The following is a 21714-nucleotide window of genomic DNA, read 5'->3' as shown; positions in this document are numbered from 1 at the left end:
ACAAGAGTGCATCGTACTTCTGACAGGTCTCAGGTGGGTTCAACGTGCTCAGGGCCTTGCTCACCCTTCTTAGACCTTGCTCATCCCTGCTCAGGGCTTCTCCACTTCTGCTCAGGGAAAGCGGCGAGTGCTCAGGTCCAAGAACGGAAAATGGAAATCGTCCATGTCCAGATTCCGATATTACAATGGCTGTTGGTGACTTTGGACATCTACGCCGCAGATGTCTTTTACGCATATCTTACCGGCGACAGCCACTTTCCCCCAAGGCCAAGATGACGAAGCACTTCCGGAGGGAGCAAGTTGTTGAGCAGCACCGAAGCCCTGGGTCTCACGCGAGCCATGTACCGCCATTAGCTCATGTGTAATCTGTTTGGGTTTGGACCCTATTCAGCCTATCGCCCTGCCAACTGGCACTCGCTTGGCGGCTCATCACAACATCTATCATGCCTTTTGTATAAAGCATTACGGCTTTCGAGATGAAAGAGGTTCGATGCATATATATTATGCTGTGGGCCGGTACGGCGAAACCCTTCGCCCGTATCGCTATAGATCTGCACCCTGATAACCCACGATTTGACCATCTACCACGCCCACCCTCTCCCGATGGAGCCTTCAACTGCCTGGCAGCCGGTCGGGAGCGGGAGTGCGTGGTTGGTCCTCGAAGAAGAAAAATGGTGGGTTTTCAGGCTTCAGCACGGCCGTGCCTCACCGAAATAGGCCCCGTCGCACACAAAAGGATTGAGCACATGGTTGGGACGGCTTCCCGCGGCCTTGGATTGCTCGGTATTGTGTTAGACAAGATGGATCGCAAACAAGACGATCATAAAGCGCACGAAGACCTAGTCGTCGCCACTCAGCCTCAGATCGTCATAGATGGCGCCCTGCAGAGACTGGAATTGGGACTGCACTACGACTCCGCACGCCGCTCTAACTGCCGTCGTCACCCAACAGAACGGGATTGAAAGTAGGGCAGACGGGATCCCATACCTTTTGTGGGCGACGTTTTGGTGAGGGATAGTCGGGATGGGGATAAGGATCCTCCCCCGAATCTGGTCTGGACTGAGATCTGGGAGGCAGGTATAGCAACATATATGGAAACGTAATTCCACAGCTCTTGTCAGACAGGGGTTACGTGTTCTGGAATGCAGAGAGATTGAGACGGACTCACGGGGGTTGGTTGTGCAAGCTACTGTGGGATAAGAAGCACCGTAATAAGCATGATACACGGGACGACTATCGGGTTGATGAGACATGATATGCTTGTGGTTTTTGTGGTGAGTTTAGGTTGTGTCACTTGTGTGTTTGATGTAGGAAAGGCTATGGGATTTTGCATTCATTCATGACATGCCATCCTCAAAGAGGACGATCAGATCACACGACGGAATATTCGCTCAAGCAAAGTCTTGGTCTGCAAAGCCACTCGTGAAAACCAAACTGAGGTAGTACGGATGTCATATATTCCCAAACAAGAATGCACCCCGAACTGGTGCGTGTTGCTCAGCCGCTGCTTGTGGAAATTGATGTGCTTGGCAATCCTTTTATGATGCAGGTCGAGGATCGATAAAGAACCCAGCCGCAACAGCCACTGGTGAAATCCGAGAACAAATGGAAGCTCTCAGCATGGTAGGTAAACCATGATAAATACCTCGGGATCCTATCAGCTCAGTCGTTTTGGTCCACGTAGGGAAGTTCCCTTCTGGTAGAGTCGATCATGTTGTTGACACGCTCCAGCTCCACAATGCCTACCGTCTCTTTTTTGCAGCTCACCTTCCAATTGATAGTCATGGCATTGGCTTCAGCCTATGCCCATGATGCTCGAGCAGACACCGATTTGCTCAGCACTCGTCAGCAGGGGAGCTTTGTCCGGTACTCCGGCTGGTAGGCGTGTCCATTCTTTTTCTCCTCCAAGTTCCCCCGATTAACATACCTACACCGTCGTTGACAGCTTTGGAACCATAAACTGGCAATCCTCCCCCACCTCGTTCAACCTCACCGTCGCCTTTTCCAGGCGTCCCGACAATGGGATCATCCCCTGCTCGGCAGCCTGCTCAACATCGCGGCATTTTATTCTGTGGGATCAGCAATGTTTGTAAGTTTCCACTTCTCCAACCCCCTGACTGAACCCCTCTCTTACCAACCGCCATCCCCCCTTACACCTGCATTGCCTACTACCTACGCCTAGGTATCTCTGACAACTTGCCCACCCCAGCTGCGCCCCCTCGATAACAATCAACACCACCACGGGGTACATCCCCCAGCTATCCGAATGGGAAGCCACCGAAGGCGACTGCTGGCGCCTCTGCCGCGACGAACCAGGCGTCACATGCGGCGGCTCGGCCCGCGCCGCGTTCTACGAGCACAGCGACCCCCCCACTGTTCAAAACCCTGGCATCGAACCCGTCCAGGGTTTCCACTGGTGGGGGTGTTTCGCCGATTTCACACCTGATCGTGTTCTTAGACAGTTTGCTGGTGCGAGTAACGATATGACGCCTACGAAATGTGCGGGGATGTGCGGGGCTGAGGCGAGGTGGGTGGGTGTGGAGTATGGGAGGGAGTGCTTTTGTGGTGCGACGATTGACAATAGCTACAAGACGTTTGGGAGGAGGTGCGGGAGGGTTTGCGAGGGGGACGGGAGGTGGTTTTGTGGTGGGGGGGGGCATTTGACGGTTTATGAGAGGGATGGGGCTAGGGGGGATGGGGATCCGGTTGGGGGGTATGATTATCTTGGGTGGTGAGTTTTGTGTGTTTTTTGTGTGGCAGGATGGGGGCTGACGGAGGAACAGCTACCGTGATCGGGTTAATGGGACGAGGACTTTGGCCAACGGACCGAATAGCGCTGCGGATATGACGCTGGAGAAATGTGCTGAGAGGGCTGAGAGTGGGAATTGGAAGTATTTTGGGGTCGAGTTTGGTAGGTCTTTTCTCCAGGGTTAACCGAAACCAACTGACAAGGGACTCTTCAGGACGGGAATGTTGGACTGGTAACTCCCTGTCGTCCGAGATCATCACCGACCGTTGCAACCAGCCCTGTGCTGGGAATGGAGGACAAGCTTGTGGTGCCTCAGACAAGCTGAACCTCTACATTCAACGAAACCGCCCGTCCAGAGTTTGCTCGGCAGCTTCGAATCCGGATGTCGATGCCCTAGCATGTGGAATCCGGGGGTTCCCGGTGCCATCTGGAAGCAGGCCAGTCACCTCGACAGAAACTACAGCTGCGAGATGTGCTGCGGCTTGTGCTAGCGCTACGGGTTGCTCCAGCTCAGTCTGGGACAAGCTTTCTGGAGTGTGCCGACTTTATGACACGGGCGTGTGGGCTAGTATTGGAGACAATGTTTCTACAGCAGGTTCTGACTTCAAGCATGTCATCGCCCATGATGCCGGATGCTGGGTCTGTCAGGATACATCTTAGGTTCTCGATATATTGTGGTTCTTTCTGTCGTCCTTGCCGAGGCCTACGACACTTGACCTTTCAAGACGGTTCCTTTACTTTTTTCGGATACCCCTTGCTGATGCTCAACTTCTAGTCAGCTGGTGAACCATCATGTAAATACAGCGCCAACGGTTGCCTTGGGGCCTCGCCAAGCCCACCAACAATAGACACAACAAACCTAAGCAACAGGGCATGTCATTGTGGCATTGGCTCGCTACCTGCGGCGCAGTCAAACCTGACACAGCACAAAGTAGATCCCGCTTGATAGCTACCTCTTCAGTTTCAGTTTCCAACGTCCAGTTTACTGAACAACTCCAACGCCTGTTATTTTACCTTCTCTATATTATCTTGCATGTCCGGGTTTTTTTTAATTTTAACTTTTCCACTTAAATTATCTCTCATCTACCCCTTCGCCAAAACCGTTTGTTTCCACATCATCACCCATCAACCCACAAGTCACCATCCCCACCACCACCACATCCCAAATCCCACATGTCAGCCCTCCTCCTAAAAGAAGACACCCACACCCGCATAGTCTGGTGGCAAATCCTCCTCATCGTCTGGGGCGTCTTCCAGGGTATTATCACCCTCTGCATGCTCCGGATGGGGCATCGACAATTTCTCACTCTATTTCCCGAGAACAAAAGAAAAAGGGGGCACGTCATGTGGTTTGTCAGTTGGCCAGTAGGGTTTATTCTGACACTGTTCTGGCCGTTTCTTCTTTTTTGGGGGCTTTTTGGAGTGGTGGATGGGGTGGGCAAGGTGGTGGTGGAGTTGACTGCTGGCAATGGGGGTGGGGAGGGGAATTTGAAATGCGAGGATTTGAAGAAGGGAGATAAGGAGGGGAGTGAGGGGAGAGAGGGTGGGGGTGGGGGACAAAGGGGGGGGGAAGAGGGTGAAGTAAAAGGGATGGGTGTGGATGGTGCGATTGGGGGACCCTTGGCTGTGGAAGGTTCATGAATGGGTGACAGTTAAAACGGTGTTGTTTTCGGTGCTATGGGGAGAGACATGATGATTCCAATAAAAGACAGCTTTTGATTTTGTATATGTATGTCCAGTCCCCTGGCGGACCTACTTATTTTCCTTTTCAGTTATTTATTTGACGTCTTCATCTAGATCCGGTAGTATAGGCTCTATCACCTTACACTTTCAACACCAATCTCCCCTCCCAACTCTTCTCCGCAACAGCCTCATTCCCACTTTCTTCGCACTGTCCACCAAAAACAACCTCCCTCCTCACCTCCACAGCAGACCCCACAGCCAAATTGTAAAACACGCCAACCCGCACTTCATGCCTTCCTTCCCTTGCTGGAGCCTTCAAGCCCCGAAACACAAAGTGAACAGTCTCCCCCTCGTTCGCGGTAACTGCCCCTGAATCTCGGACATGCTGAACAATCTCATACCCCCGACTTTTGTTGTCATTGTCGAGAATTTTTGCCTCGGCATAGAACCCTCCGTCCAACATTTCTGATGGTATACCGGCGAGTGACACTACGAATGGGTCGAGGGTGTGGTTGGTGCTTTGGTGGGTTGGCGGGACTGTGAAGCTGGCTGAGAGGGAGTGTTGGGCCATTTTGAGTTGTTTTGGAGCGTTGAAAGTGTCTTCTTCGATAGGCAGTGGTTTGGTTTACGACTGGTCGTGGAGGGTGATGGATGTCTTTACGCTCATGGACCGTGCGTGTTTTTCCAGTAAGACAATAGGTATGTAAGAGAAAGACTGGATAGGGGAAATATCCTTTGGCCAGCAGAAGGGCACTTGATACTTTATCAAACTCCCAATCTGTCAGGCATGAGCATCGAATCCTCCCACTTTGCGCTCAGCTGCCAAGACTCGACCTATTTGCTGACATCAAATGCCTGGTCGAAGCTGAAATCTGGGATGAGATAAGGAGGCTCGCTGCGCTTCCGGTGCCTGTTGGCTCCCGAAGCAAGCCATGTGGCTGAGCTAAACCAGAAGAAGCGGCACCGTAAAAGTTCGGGCTCAGAATCCGAGTCTGAGATCAGCCCAATGTCGCGACAGGGGCAAAATAGGGGTTGTTCATCTCTTGTCATCATTCACATATTCATCTCTTTAGTCCTGTCTCGCTGGATCCAACTCAACACTCCCAACCACCTCATCAATCTCCTTCATAATCTCTGGCGTCAACAAAGCCATACTCTTCAACGCCTTGACATTCTCAACAATCTGCTCCGGCCTTGACGCGCCAGTGATAACAGACGAAACATTGGGATTCTTCAACACCCACGCCAGAGCCAACTCTGACTGGGGAATGCCGACCTTGTCGGCGATAACCTTGAGCTTTTTCACCTTTTCGATATCATCCTGCCAGCTCTTGTTACCGTAGTTGTCTCTCATGTAATTGACAAACTTGTCGTCGCCCTTGGCAAAACGGCTCCCCGGTGGAGGCGTATCAGGCGAATCGTTGTACTTTCCACTGAGCAGACCAAACTTCAAGGGACTGAACGTCGTCAATCCAAGACCGAATCTGCTGTACAGCCTCTGGAACTCGCCCTCGACCTTCTTTCTGTGCAGGAGGTTGTAGAATGGCTGTTCAACAATCGGCGCGATAAGCCCGAGCTGCTTGGCGATGCCGCATGCTTCGGCGATCTCGTCAGCACTCCACTCGCTGGTCCCCCAGTACATCGCCCACCCCTTGATCTCGATGACGTGGTTGAAAGCACGAACGACCTCCTCCATGGGAGTGAGACGGTCCGGGCGATGGGCGTAGACAATGTCGACGTATTCGAGGTTGAGGCGTTGGAGGGAGGCACGGAGGCCTTCAACAATGTGCTTGCGGCTCAGGCCGTGGTTATTGACGAGGACCTCGCCATTGTGGCCGCCCCAGTTGAGCTTGGTGCTGATGACGATGTCGTTGCGCTTCCAGCCGAGCTGCTTGATCGCTTGGCCCATGACGACTTCGGATTGGCCTCCGGCGTAGCTGTTGAGACAGTTTCGGTCAGTTTTCGTGGGCTGAGAGCACAGAGACGTTCTTGTGTGTGGTTCTTACCTTTCCGCAGTGTCAAAAAAGTTGATACCCAAATCATACGCCTGCTTCAAGCAAGCAACAGTGCCCTCTAGTTTATCCGTCAGCTCTTCCTTCTTACTCCAAATCCCAACTTGAACCAAACATACCATTCTCAACCTGCCCCCCAAACGTGAGCCATCCTCCCAACCCAAGCGCAGAGACGTGTAATCCAGAGTTGCCCAAACGGCGATACACCATGCCCGTCTTCCGTGGTTCTTCCCAAGCCATCTTGACTGTGTCGTTTCGCTTCGTCTCTCCCAAAAAAAAAAAAAAGAAAGTAATTCCCTGACAGCGTTGACGTGACCACAAAAACCATCCTTTCTTACCCCCAAACCCCAAGCGGAGAATATCTCGGAGAAAGTCCCAGATCGAGTCTAGCCAAGACTTGTAACAGCTGAAGGGACAACGACCCCCGCCTCGGTAGAGCAAGGTAACCCCACAGGCCGATCCCGGCCCCGGACCTGCTCCGCTTTGGACTTCATTCACCTCATCCCCCGTATCAATGACGTGCTCGCAGCTAGATGTTGGGGCTTTCTGGAGCAAGAAGCCAGTCGTGATTATCGAGCAGGCCGACCTGTTGAGCATAAGACGACAAGGACTGCTCCTGCTCGAGTTCAGCCGCGGCAACGAGGGAGAGCCATGGGGATGAGGGTGGTGGTTCGTCGCTGTCGGCGTCGGTGGCTCTCTCTTCGACAGCAACCGAGGGCGGGGCTGGGTCGAACAACTGCCGTGGGATGGATAGGGACATTTGGCCTTGGGCGATGCGCGCGGCTAGGAGGCCTAGCAGGTTGATGTTTCCGCCGCGGCAGGTGGCTAGGAATCTTTGTAATCTGAGAAGAATGTCGCCTGGTCGAGGGGCTGTGTAGTAGTTGAGGGAGTCTGCCACGGCACTTGCAATCTCGTAAACTTTGAATTCTATCCCTGGGCCGTGGGCTTCCAGGGCCGTGTTGGGGAGCTTTGATATGTCGTCCAGTAGCTGCTGGGCTATCTGAATGGGCCCAGCAAGGCTTGCCGAGGCGTCGTCGGAGGACCAGTATGCGTGGCCTTGAGTGGCGCGCCATATGAGGATTTGCATCCATTGTCTTGTGATGGAAATGTCCGCTTTCTGGATGTCGTTTGCATCATTTTCAGTTTCGAGTCGTGCTTCTTGTAAGCGCTGTTGCAGGGCTCGGAGGGCTTCGCGGTTGGGTGATGAGGAGCCGTCCGTGTCGTCTGCCGCATCTTGAAGAATGTCAAAGGCTCTGGACTGGTCGAAGATCCAAAACAGGTTGACCAGTTTCTTGAATGCCGGCAACACGTGTGGTCCGTCGTCGGGTTCGTTGATGGTGTCCAGTGGCGGGAACTTCTCGGCGGAAGTCAATGCTACTGGAAGTCTGTGTAGCATGGCCACTCCTCTCTCTGTAACAAACAGCAGCCACAAAATGCGGCGTCGAAGGCGGTCCTCGGATGGGGGTAGTCCTAGGTATGAGGAGGGCCGGTGTAATCCCATGATTTGTGCCACCGTGATGGCCTCGCGCAAGTGCAACAAAGACTCGGCACCGCCAGGAATCTGGTTCTCGTGGTAGATGTGCAAAAAGAACGATGTCTGAAGTCTGTTCAGACTGGCAGAGGCAGCGTTAAGGGTCCGCCGTTTCCTTTGGCACTCCTCGTGGAGAGCGCTAGCAGACAGGCTGTCCGTGATGTTTGGGTCTTTAAACCGGGACAGTTTCAACTGGGCCATGGTTGCAGCACCAATGGCTACTGCCAAGGTGTAGGTTCCGACATCATCGGAATCGCGGTGTAGGGCTGCAATGACCTGTTCCACAGCCACGATCGGCCAGACTGGAAAGAGGCGAAGTCGATAGATGCACAGTCGAACGACGAGTGATTCGACCGAAATGTTGGAAGGGTCCGCGGTGCTCGACGAAGAACTTGGCTCTGGGATATGTGAAGGTGCTGAGGCTGGTTGCTGAGCTCGTGTGGCATTTTGGATCTGCTGTAAGGTCTTTGTTCTCAGATTTCGGGGTCCTCTCGTCGACTGGGTCTTGTTGAAGGTGCAGTCGAGGCCGGCGGTGAGACATCGTTGGCAGGGGGCTGTCTCTGTACACTTGACCTTCCGGATCTTGCAAGCATCGCAAGATCGAGAACCAATCTTCCTCTGCTTCGAGGGTCGTGACGTGCCACCAGGAGACATATTGCCGTAGCTCTGCAGCCAAGTGGCATGGGAACATGACATTGAAGTATCTTGGTGTTGGACGTTGGAAAATCTAACCCCACAATGGCGCAATGGCGCCAATGGGAAGCAACAGTTATCTCCAAACGGCACATTGCCGAGGTGCATGGCAGGGTGACATTAAACTCACTTGTGATCAAAATGTAGACACACATGTTCAGGTATAGAAACTTCTCATCTTCCAGAAGGCGAAAGTGTGAACATTCTAAAGTTTCAGGATACCGCAATCCACAACTTGTACCAGGTAGGTCAATAATGTCTGGTGTCAACTTGTAACCCTAAAACTATCATTCAAGACATCTCCGGTGCTGGTACTGGTGTCCCTCTAGTATACAAACCGGAAATCTAACCGCTTATTCCCATCCAACTCTCTGGCCGTCACATCATTCTGATAAGCCAACTGCTCCTCCCTCGACATCTTCTCCCACTCCTTCTCCTTCTTCTTATTGAGTCCAACCAAGACGAATCTCTGAACAACAAATGTGATTAAAGCCAACGCGCTGATAGACACGAGCGTGGTATTACCAATCTTATAATACGGCTTCTGGTAGTCGCGATAAATCTGACTGCCAATCAGACTACCAACTTGCACAATAACATTGTACGTCGCCGCCGCAATAGCCCGCTTCTTGACATCAAAAGTGTTCTCCGAGATCCAAGAAGTGACAATAGGATGGAAGTAAGGGTACCCGCTGATGAGCGTGATCAACGAATACCGCCCCCACTCACGACCTCCGTCAGGCAGCGTGATCAAGGCGATGAGCAGCGGCATGACCCAGAACTCGCCCACGAAGCAGTGGAAGGTCCGCTCGTTGAAGTACTTGCTCGACCGGGCGAGGATCAGCATGGTGATGATCTGGAGGACGGCCGACGGGATGGTGAGCATATTGATCTCGAAGCTGTCGGTGAAGCCGAGGTCGCGAAGGGTCAAAGTGAGGTAACCCTGGACCGGGGTTGCGGGAATGTAGGCGATGAGGCCGATGAAGAAGAGTCCCCAGAGAGACTTGTCTGTCCAGGTAGCCTTGACGTCTTGCCAGGTGGCCGGCTCGTTGAGCAGAGTCAAGCCCTTGGCGGGATCGTCACGGAGGATACGGTTGACCATGATCACCTCCTGGTGCTCAGTGTACCAAGGCTTGCGGAAGAGAACGCCCGTGGTCTTGGTGGGAGCCGCGGGAAGGTAGATGAAAGACTGGTAACATCGATTAGAATACTGACAGGGGGTTTTTAAAAGATGGGCAGAACTTACGATGAAAGCCAGAAGAACAGTAAGAAGACCCTCAAGCAAAAACAGCCAAAACCACCCCGGGTGGCCACCAATACCACGCATCTTGAGAATACCAGCCGCCAACAAAGCCGAGATGACTCGTGCAACGTTCAAAGTCGACCAAAACACCGCCAGACGAGTCGACAGTTCGGAGGAGGTGTAAAAGTAGGTCGCGTAGAGAATAGCCCCCGGAATGAAACCACCCTCGCAAGCACCAATAAGTGCACGGGTAACGTAAAAGCTTGCCCGGTCGTGAATCCATGCCTGACCCCAGGAGACAGTTCCCCACGCAAACATCATGGCCGGAAGGACATAACGGAAACCATAACGCTTGGTCAGGAACTGAACAGGGAACTCGGCACTCAAGAAGGCAACCAACTGGATGGTGTTACCGTTGTTAAGGTCGTCGCGAGAGAGGTTGAGATCGTCCAGGAATTTGTCAGCCAGAGCGTTTGCCAAGTTACCACGGTCAAGTTGAAGACCGAAGAACATGACACAGAGCCAGGAGAGTAACCAGATGTCGGTCTTGCGCACCACGGCCTTCTCCTCCTCAGGGGTCCATGTCGCCAATGGATCCCACCGGTGCTTTCCCTCATAGCCATCATCAGGAGGGATGACATCGCTCAGCTCAGAGCGACCGACATGAGGCTCGGACCCCTTGAGTGATGCCTTGCCGTCGTGGCTGTCACCGCGGTCGAGGGTCGCTGTTGGCGAACCCTTGGTGTGGTTCTCGATGTCGTCGATTTTGCCCATGTTGGAGAGACCTGTTGTCAGGCAGACAACTCGGGTCGAATGGAATGAGATGAGGAACGGGTGATCAAAAGATGAACCATCGCGACCGATAACATGCGGATGGGGGTCACTATTTAGAGATGCTGGTCCCCGCCATCGCGTTACATGTTGAGGCTATCACAAGCAACGCGTGCGGAGAAACGAGCGGAGAATTGAAGTCGGTAAGGCCTCTCGGTGTGCAGCTACGGCGATGGCGTCATGATGTTGGCAAGAGGTAGTATCACCACACCGATTATGCCGGGTGCGGGGCCGGCCGAGATGGGGAGGTCGCTTCGACATTCGCCTACTTAGCGCCGGTTGACGCCATTCACAATTCTCCGATATTTTCTCCGCCGCCAAGTATTTCGTCCAAGCGTCGAAGCATGGTGGTTAGCGACATCCTGAACGAGTATCTGAGGCCGAATGGTTCCCAGTGCTGCTTGTGCATTGCATATTAATAAGAAACCCGAGCCTGTCAATATTTACATTCCCAATCATTTCGCTTGCTTCCATCCCATCTACATGTGATTGTGCCTTTTTCCGTGCTTTGAACCACCACTTCGTTCGCCATGCCGTCCGCTATCACATCAACGTCGTCTCAGACCGACGCCACCATCTTTGGTGGCCATGGCATAGCCCGACCACAACTCACCAAACCGCTCTCCGACTCTGGATCCCTCCAACAATACTCACACAACGACCCAACCCCCGCCATCGGCCGCGAGTTTCCCACCCTCAAAATCCGCGACCTCCTCAAAGCCGACGACCAACTCTTCCGCGACCTCGCATACACAATCTCCTCCCGCGGCGTCGTCTTCCTCCGCAACCAAGATGTCACCCCAAACGAGCTAAAAGACTTTATGCTCCGCCTCACCACCCTCGCCGGCTGCCCCTCCACCTCTGGCCTTCACGTGCACCCCCTGACAGAAGAGGGCTCCGAGCTAGGCGACCAAATCAGCGTCATCTCCTCGGAGAAGCAAAAGAAGGGCGGCGGTCTCACTCACCAGCTCTCCGACGTCAGTAGGTATGCCTCCAACGCATGGCACAGCGATATCACCTTTGAGCCTGTGCCCAGTGACTACGCCATGCTCAAGATCCACACCCTTCCCGTCACTGGCGGTGATACCCTCTGGGCGAGCGGATACGAGGTCTATGATCGTCTGTCAGAGCCGATGAGGGAGATGCTCAAGAAGTTGACCGCCACACATGACGCCAAGTTCTTTTTGGATGAGGCGAGGAATTTGGGGAATCCGCTGAGGGAGTGCGAGAGAGGGTCGCCGTTGAACAAAGGGGCTGAGTTGGCTGCTGTGCATCCTGTTATAAGGACAAATCGTGAGTTTCCACATCTTTATTTGTGTACATCATTGCGCGTAAAACTGACATTCATGGTAATAGCCGTTACTGGGTGGAATTCAGTCTACGTCAACAAGGGCTTCACCAAGCGCATCAACGGCGTCACAAAAGACGAATCGGATATCCTCCTTAAATACCTCTTCAACATGGTAACACAGAACCACGATGCCCAAGTACGATTCAGATGGAGTAAGAATGACGTCGCTATCTGGGACAACAGGAGCACCTGGCATTGTGCGACATATGACTACAACGACCCGAGAGCGGGCGACCGTGTTTGTTCCCTGGGCGAGGCTCCATATCTTGATGTACAAGGGGGCAAGTCGAGGAAGGAGGAGTTGGGTTTTTGACGTCTTCACATAGCGCTTTGTATGATGATGAATGAATGAATGAATAAAGTTGTAATATGGGTCTGATGACGGCCAGCCTCAAAGTGGCTCGGTTTTGATGAGCTACATGTACCAAACTAGTCTGTTCCTACCTGCCTTGTTCGATGTTCGTCACCCTCCAAAATCGACTGATGGGGAGATTTCTGATGTAAAATGAAGTCAGTAGTGTCGTCGAAAAGCTAGGGTTATAAAGGTATACTATTTCTTATAAGCTGGGATAGCAAACATATAAGCTTGGATACAGTCATTCGCATGTTCATGTAATGTCGGTGTAATTTCTATCAGAAGCTGGGATAGCAATATACACAAGCTTAGACAGAGTCTTTTAGACGCTTAGATGATTAATGCAGTGTCCTTTATAAGCTCGGATGGTATGTATAATGTATGCTCAAAGTCCGATCCAGAAGATGATATATGTGCAAGCGAACATCAGTCATTTGTCTCCTAAAGCCATCATGTTACGTACACTTTTCAAGAGTCAGTACCCACTCAATCAATACCACGCTACCTGGTAAATAGTTGCGCACCCTTCCTCCCCCTCCCCCCCTCTGGTACAGGTTATTAATTCATTTCCCCAAGCAAGCTTTAATAGATGCTTTGCCTATCTAAGTCAGGAAGCACAGACTGAACCGTCTCGCTCAACACCCATCAACAAACGAACAGCCTCGCAATCCCCCGTGATGTGAATAGTCCTTGTACCACATTTAGTATTGTCAGGTGTTTCCCTTTCGATTTAGCGGCGAAGTAGTGTATAGCTAGTGTTATAAAGTATTATAAGGCATATCGATATCCTAGCAAGCGCAAGTTCAGAGTCACTAGGCGGTATCGGGTAAGCTCAACGCTGTCGGCCTATCATTGGGCCGTATTACCTTGCAGGTCTAGAACCCTGTAACTTGGTTTCCCTGCGATCGTGAAGCAAGGCACCTCCACCTCCCATAGATGAGTGATTTCTCTTGGCTCAGACATATCTACTCGGCTATAAAGTATCGCCAACCTGCTCACCATGTACAAATACCAACCTCTGCCACCTGTCTCCAAAACCGGCCGAACCCCTCCCTTCACCCGCATCCTGACCCTCTTCTCCTCCAGATCCCCTCCTTCCCCCTCTCCGGACGACTCAGAACCCTTCCACGGCACCCTCGCAATCACCAACCTCGAATCCACCCAGCCCTACGAAGCCCTCTCCTACACATGGGGCACCGCCGACCCGGAAACTTACATCTGGCTCGATGACCTTCCCCTCCCCATCAAACCCAACCTCGCGGCGGCACTCCACTTCCTCCGACCATCACCAGGCCAGCCCCCGCGACGACTGTGGATAGACGCACTATGTATTGACCAGTCCAGTCTAGAGGAGAGATCCCGTCAGGTGCAGTACATGCGGTTGGTTTACAAATACTGCCAAAGAGTCATCGCCTGGATCGGGCTAAAGCAAGAATCAGAAGCGACAGAGGTTGCGTTCGAGGCAGGGAAGGTCCTGAGTGATGTCAGTCGGCTAGTGGCTGACTTGAGGAAAGATGCCGCCGCAATGGAGGATGGTGTCGTGCGTGACGTCGTGGGTAATGCTCTAGGTGGTCTGCCAGAGGGGGCACTGCTCAATCTCCAAAAGCTATTTGACCGGGAGTACTTCCACCGCACGTGGGTAGTGCAGGAAATCGCCGTGGCCAACGTGGCGGTGGTCAAGTCGGAAGAGCTGGAGATGTCCTTCTTCGACTTGGTTTCGACGTTGCTGTTCGTCTTTGGGAACAGGCCTGGGGGCAAAATCGAGACGAACACCTCGTTGGACGTGTGGTACCTCATATTTACGCGGCAGTCAGGGGCCCACAGCGGTCACGTTCGTCTGACTGAGATTCCGGGTAGCTTGGGGCCGTTGCTGGACTTGCTTGAGCAGATGCGTGCGTTCAAGGCGACTGACTTGCGGGATAAGATCTATTCAGTTTTGGGAATCTGCGACGAAGGACTGCAGCCCATTACGACGAGAACTCACATCACTCAACGGTCGGACCGGTGGCTAAGAGGTTTGACAACCGCCATCACGGGCGTCCAGAACTTTGTCAACGAGCGCAACCCCGATCTAGGTTGGGGTATCCCGGCGGCTCTGAAGCCGGACTACACTCGCCCTATTCCGGAGGTTTATACGGGCCTAGCTAAATTCTTGATCAGCAAGATGCCCATGTTCCTGGACGTTCTCAGTTATGTCCAACATCGCACGACTCCAACCCCAGATGACCCCTACCCCTCCTGGGTGCCGAAATGGTTCGAGTCCAAGTCCGTCACTGTATTCCGCGGAGGTGACTTCACCGCCGGTATCTGCACCCCACCCCTTGGAGACTTCTTCCAGTCCCGTATCCAACGCGCCTTCTCCTCGCCGATCCCGGGCACCCTGATCATGGACGGCTTCCATGTCGGCGTCGTCCACCGCGTCAGCAATGTCATGAACTTTGGGTCAGATGGACATTCCAAGACCGAAGCCGTCCAACGCGCTTGGACGGAGCTTCTGCCCAACATGCCATTCCCGGGGGCTAATGGATCGAGGTATATCACTGGCGAGCCTCTCGACGTAGCATTTTGCAAGGCGCTTTCGGTACATCCGATGGGCGCAGTGGTCGGGCATGTCATGTCCAATTCGATGGATGGGTTTCACTTCTCAACCTCGGCGAGCGAGATGGACAGGCAGATAGCTACTGGGATAAGTGACGCTGCTGTAGGAGCATTCTTATCTGGACTTGCTGGAGAGGGAGATGAGGTGCTGTCGGCCGAGAGCGAGAAGGCGAGGGTCACGTTTCGGAATGCTGTTGGGGTGTATTGCTATGGTCGACGGGCATTCCTGACGAGGGAAGGACATTTGGGTATCGGGCCGCCGGTGATGCAGGAGGGGGACGAGGTTGTCGTGCTGTTTCGAGGCAGGATGCCGTACGTGTTGCGTCGTGGGCCGACTCACCATGTGTTTTTGGGTGATTGCTATTTATGCGATGACAATATCATGCGTGGGCTCGTGACGGAGAGTGTCAGACACGGAAGGGGCGGGCCGCCAGCTGTTTTGTACGGGATTCGGTGACTGTTGCTCCCTGTTCATTCAATGGCAAGCCTGGTCCTGATCATGACAAATGTCAGCTCTGATTGGTGATGTTGACCACAAGCAATTAGCAAACAAATGTGGGCCCTGATTGGAAATCAGATCCGTGACATCATAAATATCACTTCGCCTCTCCCACAGCAATGATCCTTTCAACACCTCCCACGTTCACTAGAGTGGCAGGCAAAACCACTCACAATGAAAACCATCGGCATCTTCCCAGCATCAGGGGGTCTAGGCACTTCCACCTACCACCACCTCCTGGCTCTGGTCCCCAAGAACAATGTCATCCTCATCAGCCGCCAACCCCACAAAGTCCCCAGGAACTACACCCAAGCCGGTGTCCGAACGCGAGAGGCATCCTACGAAACAGCGCCCTCCGACCTTGAAAAGGTCTTCACCGGCATTGATGTCCTGTTTCTAATCTCCTACCCAAGCCACGTCAAAGACTACCGCATCAAAGTCCAGCTCCCAGCCATCGACGCAGCCCGCCGCGCTGGTGTCAAGCATGTCTTTTACAGCTCTCTGGCTTTTGCTGGAGAAAGAGACTCTACCAGGTCAGTGGCTGAGGTGATGCAGGCTCACCTTGCCACCGAGGGGCACTTGAGACATTTGGCGGAGACAGCACCTGGTTTCACCTACACGGTGATCAGGGAGGGGATCTATTCCGAGTCGACACCCATTTACACCAGCTTCTTCGATCCGCACTTCCCTGATGCCACGCTTGTTGGGAATGAGATTCTTGTCCCGCATGATGGGAAGGGGAAAGGGGTGGCCTGGGTGAAGAGGGATGAGCTTGGAGAGGCGTCTGCGAAGCTCATTGCACAATATTCATCCGCGCCGGAAAGCTTCCAGTATGTGAACCAGGTTGTATTGCTGACAGGCAACAAGGAGTGGAGTTTGGAGGACACGGTGAAGGTGCTTGGGGAGGTTGCTGGGAGGGACTTGAAGATAAGGGAGATACCTGTGCATGAGTGGGTTCGGCTTCCACAAGTAAAGGGCTACTTCAAAAATGAGGAGGATGCCAGGACTTGGGCTACTGCTTGGGAGGCTATCCGACAAGGTGCTACAGCGCCAGTGACGGGGGACTTGGAAGAAATTCTGGGAAGAAAGCCGGAAGAGTTTGATGTGACGCTCAAGGGGGGAACACGTGCAACCACAGAGCAATAACATGTACAAAGGGGGGTGAGATATTGACCAACTGATGATAAAGGGATATTATTACAGTGCAAATATAACGTTATCGAGGTCCATTCAACTCGCTAATCCCTATTTGCGTTAATCCTGTACTTTGCACAGCAGTGCCTCTGGTACCTACCCTACCGCGCAGAGACGCTACTGATTTCCCGCATTTTCCCACCGAGATCAACAGCTTCATATTCCGTTTTTGCTGGTTCAAACATCAGGTTGCCCTATCCACCTTCTCGACGCACCTGGGCACTGTTTTACCGCCAAGTCTCAGGCAGCCTTCACTCCAATAATCTCATTCTTTGAACCCAGCATATCGAACTATCAAGGAAGCCGTTAGCTGGAGTCAGAATAACAGTTAAGGATATGTTCGATGTCAAGGGGTTCACCACACCACTGGGAAGCCGTGAATATTTTAACCCTGAGCAAACCAGCCACGGAGACAGCACCAGTTATTCAGAAGCTTAAAGATCAAGGCGCCGAGAATGTCGGTCTTTCGAAGATGTGTTCAATGGTTCTACTGCAGCACCCGCCCCACTGTGTCGATTTTGCGGCACCGTTCAACCCTCGTGGAGATGGTTACCAATCCCCATCAGGAGAAAACAGTGGACAGGCGGCGGCCATAGCAGAATACGAGTGACTGGATATTGCTGTGGGAACAGACTGTAAGGCGCTAATCAGTTCCTACCTTGTCTTCCCTGCTTCAACCATGCAGTTCGACGTTAGGCTATTGATGACCAGGTTGATACCGTCATTTTTCAGCAACAGCAAGCGCCCATCTTTCAGCTCTAGCCAATGGCGTATTTTCCCTTCGTCCTTCTCACGGAGCTCTTTCGTCTCAAGGCATGTGGTCCAGTGTGCCGTAGGTCGTGGCTCAAATACATACACAGATCTACTTCGGTTTCGAGCTAACGCTACCTAAATTCCGTAAAGACAGACAGATACACCTTGTTTCTTCGGAGGGGACCTCTCTGCATTTGAGGGCTTCGCAAGGGCATGGTACAAATCCCACGGCGGAGAGTTACCCGACTCCATCCTCTACCTTCCCGACTTTTCTGCCAGAAACAGCAAAGAGCCAGGAAACTCTCTTTCAGAGGTTCATAAAATATATGGAAAATATCTTGGATACAAAAGCTCATCCCATCTCGAACGGAGATTCCTGGTACAATTCACCACCGCCTCAAGCAAACGGCCTATCACTAAGTGAGTATCTGAATGGAGAGGTGTTTCTAACATCATTGAGCCATGTCAAACAACGATGGAGCAGCACTGACAAGCCTCGACAGGTTTCAACAGCTACCTATGTTTACACCTTCTGGAAAGAACTCGAGATATTCTTCAACGAATACCAATCAAGATTCCGCAAGACAGCGTTTATGCCGCCTACTGGAGGGATACATTTGTGGTATCACTCGATGTTCAAAAGTCCTAGAACACACAGGAACTTACCGTTCACACACGCCCATGGACAAAGCGAAAAACGTAACACCAGAGGAACACGAACTCGGCCTTCAACGATTCCACGTCTACAGAGAATGGCTCTTGAAAGAAGGTTTGCGCGTGCATGATCGAAATTCTATCTTAGTGTGGCCGATCCAAGTGGTGGAGCCAAATTACAGAGACGAAAAAGTGTGTGTGCACATTCATGCTACACATTGTCAATGAGAGAGGCAACACAGCTAACGGTATGTTGCATGTTTAGCCTCCAAACAGGTGATCAGCTCCTTTCAGATCCGTTGCTCCTAGCCCCGGTCCTGGGAGCTCCCGAGCTAGTTGTTCCAAGTAAGCAGACTCTCTACTCCTGAAAGCTGTGGCGATAAGCCACGAATGGTGACACAGACGATGCACGCACTGACTGGCCATGGTGAAATTGGATACCAACCGCGTACTAGTCAAAGGGAGGAGCCGCTTCTTGTTTGTGTAGCAGTCATGGGTCTACCTGGTATGACTTTCATCATGCCAAGTTGCGTGTGTGAAGATGAATCTACATATCTGGTTTGCTGATTATCTTCTATCATAGGACTTGACCTGGCATTAATCAACACTTTGCTGAAGGTGTTGAGAGAGTCCAATAGACCCTGGGTTGTGTCCACTGGAAGGTCAATCTTTTGACGAATTACAGCTGGTGTCTACCCAACTACCCGCTTGCCCATCTCGTTCTCAACGGACTGAGCTCTGATGTTTTGCTGCCATGGAGATCACGCAGGGGACCAAACAGAAATGATACAGCACGATTTTATACGCCGTGTTTACGATAGGGCGATGTTCAACGGTGACACTAATACATACAAACTATGATTGGAACTATCGTGCACTTGCTCCTTACCAAAGCTCACAAGTGGGCTTCTTGCTCTTGCACTGGAAGCTCTCCCTGAACTCCCGGCTGTTTGCCATGGTCCCCAGGATCCTCGCCCACTTTGGCGCGTGGGGATCGGTATATATGCGATTAATGGCAGTGTCACGACGCGACTTGCCGCACCACCAGTTGGAGTAACTGACAAAGAAAAGCTGGCTTTGTGTGAAATGCTCCAAGCCAGGGAGGTGAGCGTTGGGCTTTTGGGCGGAGCGGCGCTTCCAGGCCTGGAAAGATGCCGAGAGGCCGCCAGCATCGGCAATGTTCTCGCCCAGTGTGAGTCGACCGTTGACGTGAAGAGGTTTGTCGTCAGGACCAGGAATGCTGAAGTTGCCGTACTGCTCGATGAAACATTTGGTACGTTCTTCAAATGCCTTGACAGTTCCGTCAGACCACCAGTCAGTGTAGTTACCGTTCTGGTCATAGTGGCGGCCGGTCGAGTCAAACGCGTGTGAAAGTTCGTGTCCTGCGACGGAGCCAAAGGCACCGTACGAGATGTAGGCGGGAACATCAACGTCAAAGACTGGAAACTGCATGATACCAGCGGGGAACACAATCTCGTTTCCAGGGGGGTTGTAGTAGGCGTTGACCGTGGGGACCGTCATACCCCACTGATCCCGATCCACGGGCTTGCCCAGTGTTGACCACTCATCGGCGACGGCAAAGGCAATGACCGAAAGAGAATTGGAGAAGAAAGTCTCGGAGCTGATATTGACAGTTTTGTAGTAAGAGGCCAGGTTATCGGGATCCATGATGTCGGGGCTCTTGGTTGGGTAGCCGATCTTTTGCACAATATTGTGGACCTTCTCAATGGCTTTCTTGGTCGTGTCGTCGTCCATCCACTCGGTAGCCTTGAGCTTCTTGACAAACTCGTCCTTGATGTCGGAGACAATCAGGTCACCAAACTTCTTGGCTTCCGCCGAGAAGGCCTTCTCGACGAAGAAGCGAGACAAGATCCAACCAAGTCCGTCGTCGACGTGGTTGACACAGGTGCGCCAGCGTTCGGGGGCAGAGTTGGGGTCCTTTCCTGCGAGCTCATTGACGAAACCCTTGTACGGCTTCACTACAGGAGAGTCCACATACGAGTAGAAAGCCTGGACAACCTTCCACACAAAGTAGTTTTGCACAATGGCGGGGTCGGTTTCGTCGAGGATCTTCTGTAGCTCCTTAAGATACTTGGGTGAAGCCACAATCAAACGCTCAACCTTGTTCTTGGAAGCGAGGGTGGAGATGATGTGATTGAGGTCGATCTTTGGCGCCAGTTCTGATGCGTCCTTCAGCGACATTGGATTGTAGTATTTCTAGCAACAGTCAGTATGGTGAACGGGCTGGGAACAGCAGGGCACTTACAGTGACGTCCTGCCGCTCCTCGGTCGATGGCGAAGCGGCAGCAAGCTTCTTCTCAAAATCGACAACGGCAGCGAGTACGTCCTTGTTCTCTTTGGGACCGAGCTGGGAGAGTACATCAACAACGACGCCCTGGTACTTCTTCACCAGGGCATCATCGTCGTAACGCTCCTTAGATGGAAGGCCGATCCTCCAGGGTGGCGCGACAGAGACAGCAACAACATCCGGATCGGCATCGTCAGCCCCCGTGCCAGAAGAAACGAGCCCAGAAACTCCATACTTGGACAAGAGGAGAATAGTTTCGCTGAGGGCGTTGCCTGATGAGCTGTCGGAAACAGGGAACGACTGCTTGACCTGTTCGACAATCTTGGCGAGGGGAGCAATGCCAAGCTCCTTGATGGTGGGTTCATCCAAACAGGCCTTGTAGGCATCGGTCAGTTTGTTGAAGTTTTCCTCATCAGCAGAAAGGCTGGTCGAATCAAGCTGCATTGGGGAGAAGTAGGAGTGTTTGGAGGACTTCGGATATGGGGCCTCGAGGATGTGACGGAGGAGGAGCTGTGAGTTTTCGGACATGATGGTGCCAGTGAAGGCATCGCCCTGGTCGGGTCGGAGATCATGACGCTCTCTCCAGCCCCCACAGACGAGCTCCTCAAAGTCGGTACATGGGTCAAGCTCCTTGAAGTTTGGGGACAAATTGTACAAGATCTCGGAAGAAGCGTGGATGCATGCCGGCGTCAAGCAGACGTCGCTCTTGGCGGGCTCCACCGGATTCGTGATGACAGCCGGTGTGGTCCTCGAGCAGACGTGCAAGACCGTCAAACCAAGAGAGGCGAAAAGGAAACCGCGTAGGAACCGGCGACGGCAATTGAACTGTTTGTGATTTTGGTTGTGGTGAGTAGTAGGGAGCTCCTGGGGAGTGCTGGGCTCCAGGAAAGCCGTCTTCTCCGACACCATGTTGGTGGAGTCGCACGCCTCGCGAGTCACTGTAGATGGAGGCTTCGATCAAACCACCTGAATAGAATAGGGGCGCCAACAAAACAACAATGACAGACCAGATTAATGAGAAAGCACCAAAATGGCGCAGGAAGACGATGTTTTTTTTTTTTTGATGATTCAGAGTTTCAAATGATGATGTTTTGATACAGAGGCGGCGCATGTTGACGCATGACCGTATGACGTTTTGTCCAGGCACCGGCTAATTCCGGACTCGGGACAATAAAACTCCGATCCAAGCGACTATCCATTAGCGCCCTGTTGTGGCGGTTGGCGCACTTGTCATTGGCTCATCCGTACTCGATTCTTTCC

At 52.6% G+C, this 21714-nt stretch overlaps 7 protein-coding genes across 7 annotated transcripts; 4 read left to right on the top strand and 3 right to left on the bottom strand.

The window, feature by feature from the left end:
* Positions 1 to 1738: 1738 nt before the first annotated feature.
* QC761_401844 (uncharacterized protein) lies at positions 1739 to 3540 on the top strand (the record flags this gene model as incomplete). The annotated part of the gene is made up of 5 exons (XM_062878474.1): positions 1739 to 1878; positions 1946 to 2089; positions 2210 to 2731; positions 2784 to 2911; positions 2964 to 3540. The coding sequence occupies 5 exons, from the start codon at positions 1739 to 1741 to the stop codon at positions 3407 to 3409; spliced, it is 1380 nt and encodes a 459-aa protein (XP_062731914.1). The 3' UTR covers positions 3410 to 3540.
* Positions 3541 to 4704: 1164 nt separating this feature from the next.
* QC761_0062620 (uncharacterized protein) lies at positions 4705 to 8664 on the bottom strand. Its single transcript, XM_062872597.1, has 3 exons — positions 6564 to 8664; positions 6439 to 6505; positions 4705 to 6369 (listed from the first exon to the last, which is right to left on the bottom strand). Exons 1-3 carry the CDS (start codon positions 7039 to 7041, stop codon positions 5502 to 5504), a joined length of 1413 nt encoding a protein of 470 aa, XP_062731913.1. The 5' UTR covers positions 7042 to 8664; the 3' UTR covers positions 4705 to 5501.
* A 247-nt stretch (positions 8665 to 8911) lies between these two features.
* On the bottom strand, positions 8912 to 11064 carry QC761_401820 (uncharacterized protein). The gene is made up of 2 exons (XM_062878473.1): positions 9915 to 11064; positions 8912 to 9857 (listed from the first exon to the last, which is right to left on the bottom strand). Exons 1-2 carry the CDS (start codon positions 10683 to 10685, stop codon positions 8994 to 8996), a joined length of 1635 nt encoding a protein of 544 aa, XP_062731912.1. The 5' UTR covers positions 10686 to 11064; the 3' UTR covers positions 8912 to 8993.
* Positions 11065 to 11098: 34 nt separating this feature from the next.
* Positions 11099 to 12422, top strand: QC761_401810 (uncharacterized protein). Its single transcript, XM_062878472.1, has 2 exons — positions 11099 to 12035; positions 12099 to 12422. The coding sequence occupies exons 1-2, from the start codon at positions 11273 to 11275 to the stop codon at positions 12404 to 12406; spliced, it is 1071 nt and encodes a 356-aa protein (XP_062731911.1). The 5' UTR covers positions 11099 to 11272; the 3' UTR covers positions 12407 to 12422.
* Positions 12423 to 13448: 1026 nt separating this feature from the next.
* Positions 13449 to 15503, top strand: QC761_401800 (uncharacterized protein; the record flags this gene model as incomplete). The annotated part of the gene is made up of 1 exon (XM_062878471.1): positions 13449 to 15503. The coding sequence occupies one exon, from the start codon at positions 13449 to 13451 to the stop codon at positions 15501 to 15503; it is 2055 nt and encodes a 684-aa protein (XP_062731910.1).
* A 216-nt stretch (positions 15504 to 15719) lies between these two features.
* Positions 15720 to 16691, top strand: QC761_401790 (uncharacterized protein; the record flags this gene model as incomplete). The annotated part of the gene is made up of 1 exon (XM_062878470.1): positions 15720 to 16691. One exon carries the CDS (start codon positions 15720 to 15722, stop codon positions 16689 to 16691), a length of 972 nt encoding a protein of 323 aa, XP_062731909.1.
* Positions 16692 to 18845: 2154 nt separating this feature from the next.
* On the bottom strand, positions 18846 to 21705 carry QC761_401760 (uncharacterized protein). Its single transcript, XM_062878469.1, has 2 exons — positions 20413 to 21705; positions 18846 to 20363 (listed from the first exon to the last, which is right to left on the bottom strand). Exons 1-2 carry the CDS (start codon positions 21361 to 21363, stop codon positions 19032 to 19034), a joined length of 2283 nt encoding a protein of 760 aa, XP_062731908.1. The 5' UTR covers positions 21364 to 21705; the 3' UTR covers positions 18846 to 19031.
* Between the last annotated feature and the right edge of the window lie 9 nt (positions 21706 to 21714).

The sequence above is a fragment of the Podospora bellae-mahoneyi genome, chromosome 4 (assembly GCF_035222275.1).
Source record: "Podospora bellae-mahoneyi strain CBS 112042 chromosome 4, whole genome shotgun sequence".
NCBI lineage: Eukaryota > Fungi > Ascomycota > Sordariomycetes > Sordariales > Podosporaceae > Podospora > Podospora bellae-mahoneyi.
The sequence above is the reverse complement of the archived record's forward strand: the minus strand, read 5'-3'. Positions and strand labels throughout refer to the sequence as shown.

Excerpts from the sequence above, each read along its gene's own strand:
- QC761_401760 (XM_062878469.1), bottom strand. The coding sequence starts at position 21,363 with ATGGTGTCGGAGAAGACGGCTTTCCTGGAGCCCAGCACTCCCCAGGAG. Across the intron at positions 20,364-20,412 it reads AGGAGCGGCAGGACGTCACT|AAATACTACAATCCAATGTC; the intron begins GTAAGTGCCCTG and ends GACTGTTGCTAG.
- QC761_401810 (XM_062878472.1), top strand. The coding sequence starts at position 11,273 with ATGCCGTCCGCTATCACATCAACGTCGTCTCAGACCGACGCCACCATC. Across the intron at positions 12,036-12,098 it reads TCCTGTTATAAGGACAAATC|CCGTTACTGGGTGGAATTCA; the intron begins GTGAGTTTCCAC and ends TCATGGTAATAG.
- QC761_401820 (XM_062878473.1), bottom strand. The coding sequence starts at position 10,685 with ATGGGCAAAATCGACGACATCGAGAACCACACCAAGGGTTCGCCAACA. Across the intron at positions 9,858-9,914 it reads CTGTTCTTCTGGCTTTCATC|TCTTTCATCTACCTTCCCGC; the intron begins GTAAGTTCTGCC and ends CGATGTTACCAG.
- QC761_0062620 (XM_062872597.1), bottom strand. The coding sequence starts at position 7,041 with ATGCTCAACAGGTCGGCCTGCTCGATAATCACGACTGGCTTCTTGCTC. Across the intron at positions 6,506-6,563 it reads TGGGGGGCAGGTTGAGAATG|AGGGCACTGTTGCTTGCTTG; the intron begins GTATGTTTGGTT and ends CGGATAAACTAG. Across the intron at positions 6,370-6,438 it reads TTTTTTGACACTGCGGAAAG|CTACGCCGGAGGCCAATCCG; the intron begins GTAAGAACCACA and ends CTGTCTCAACAG.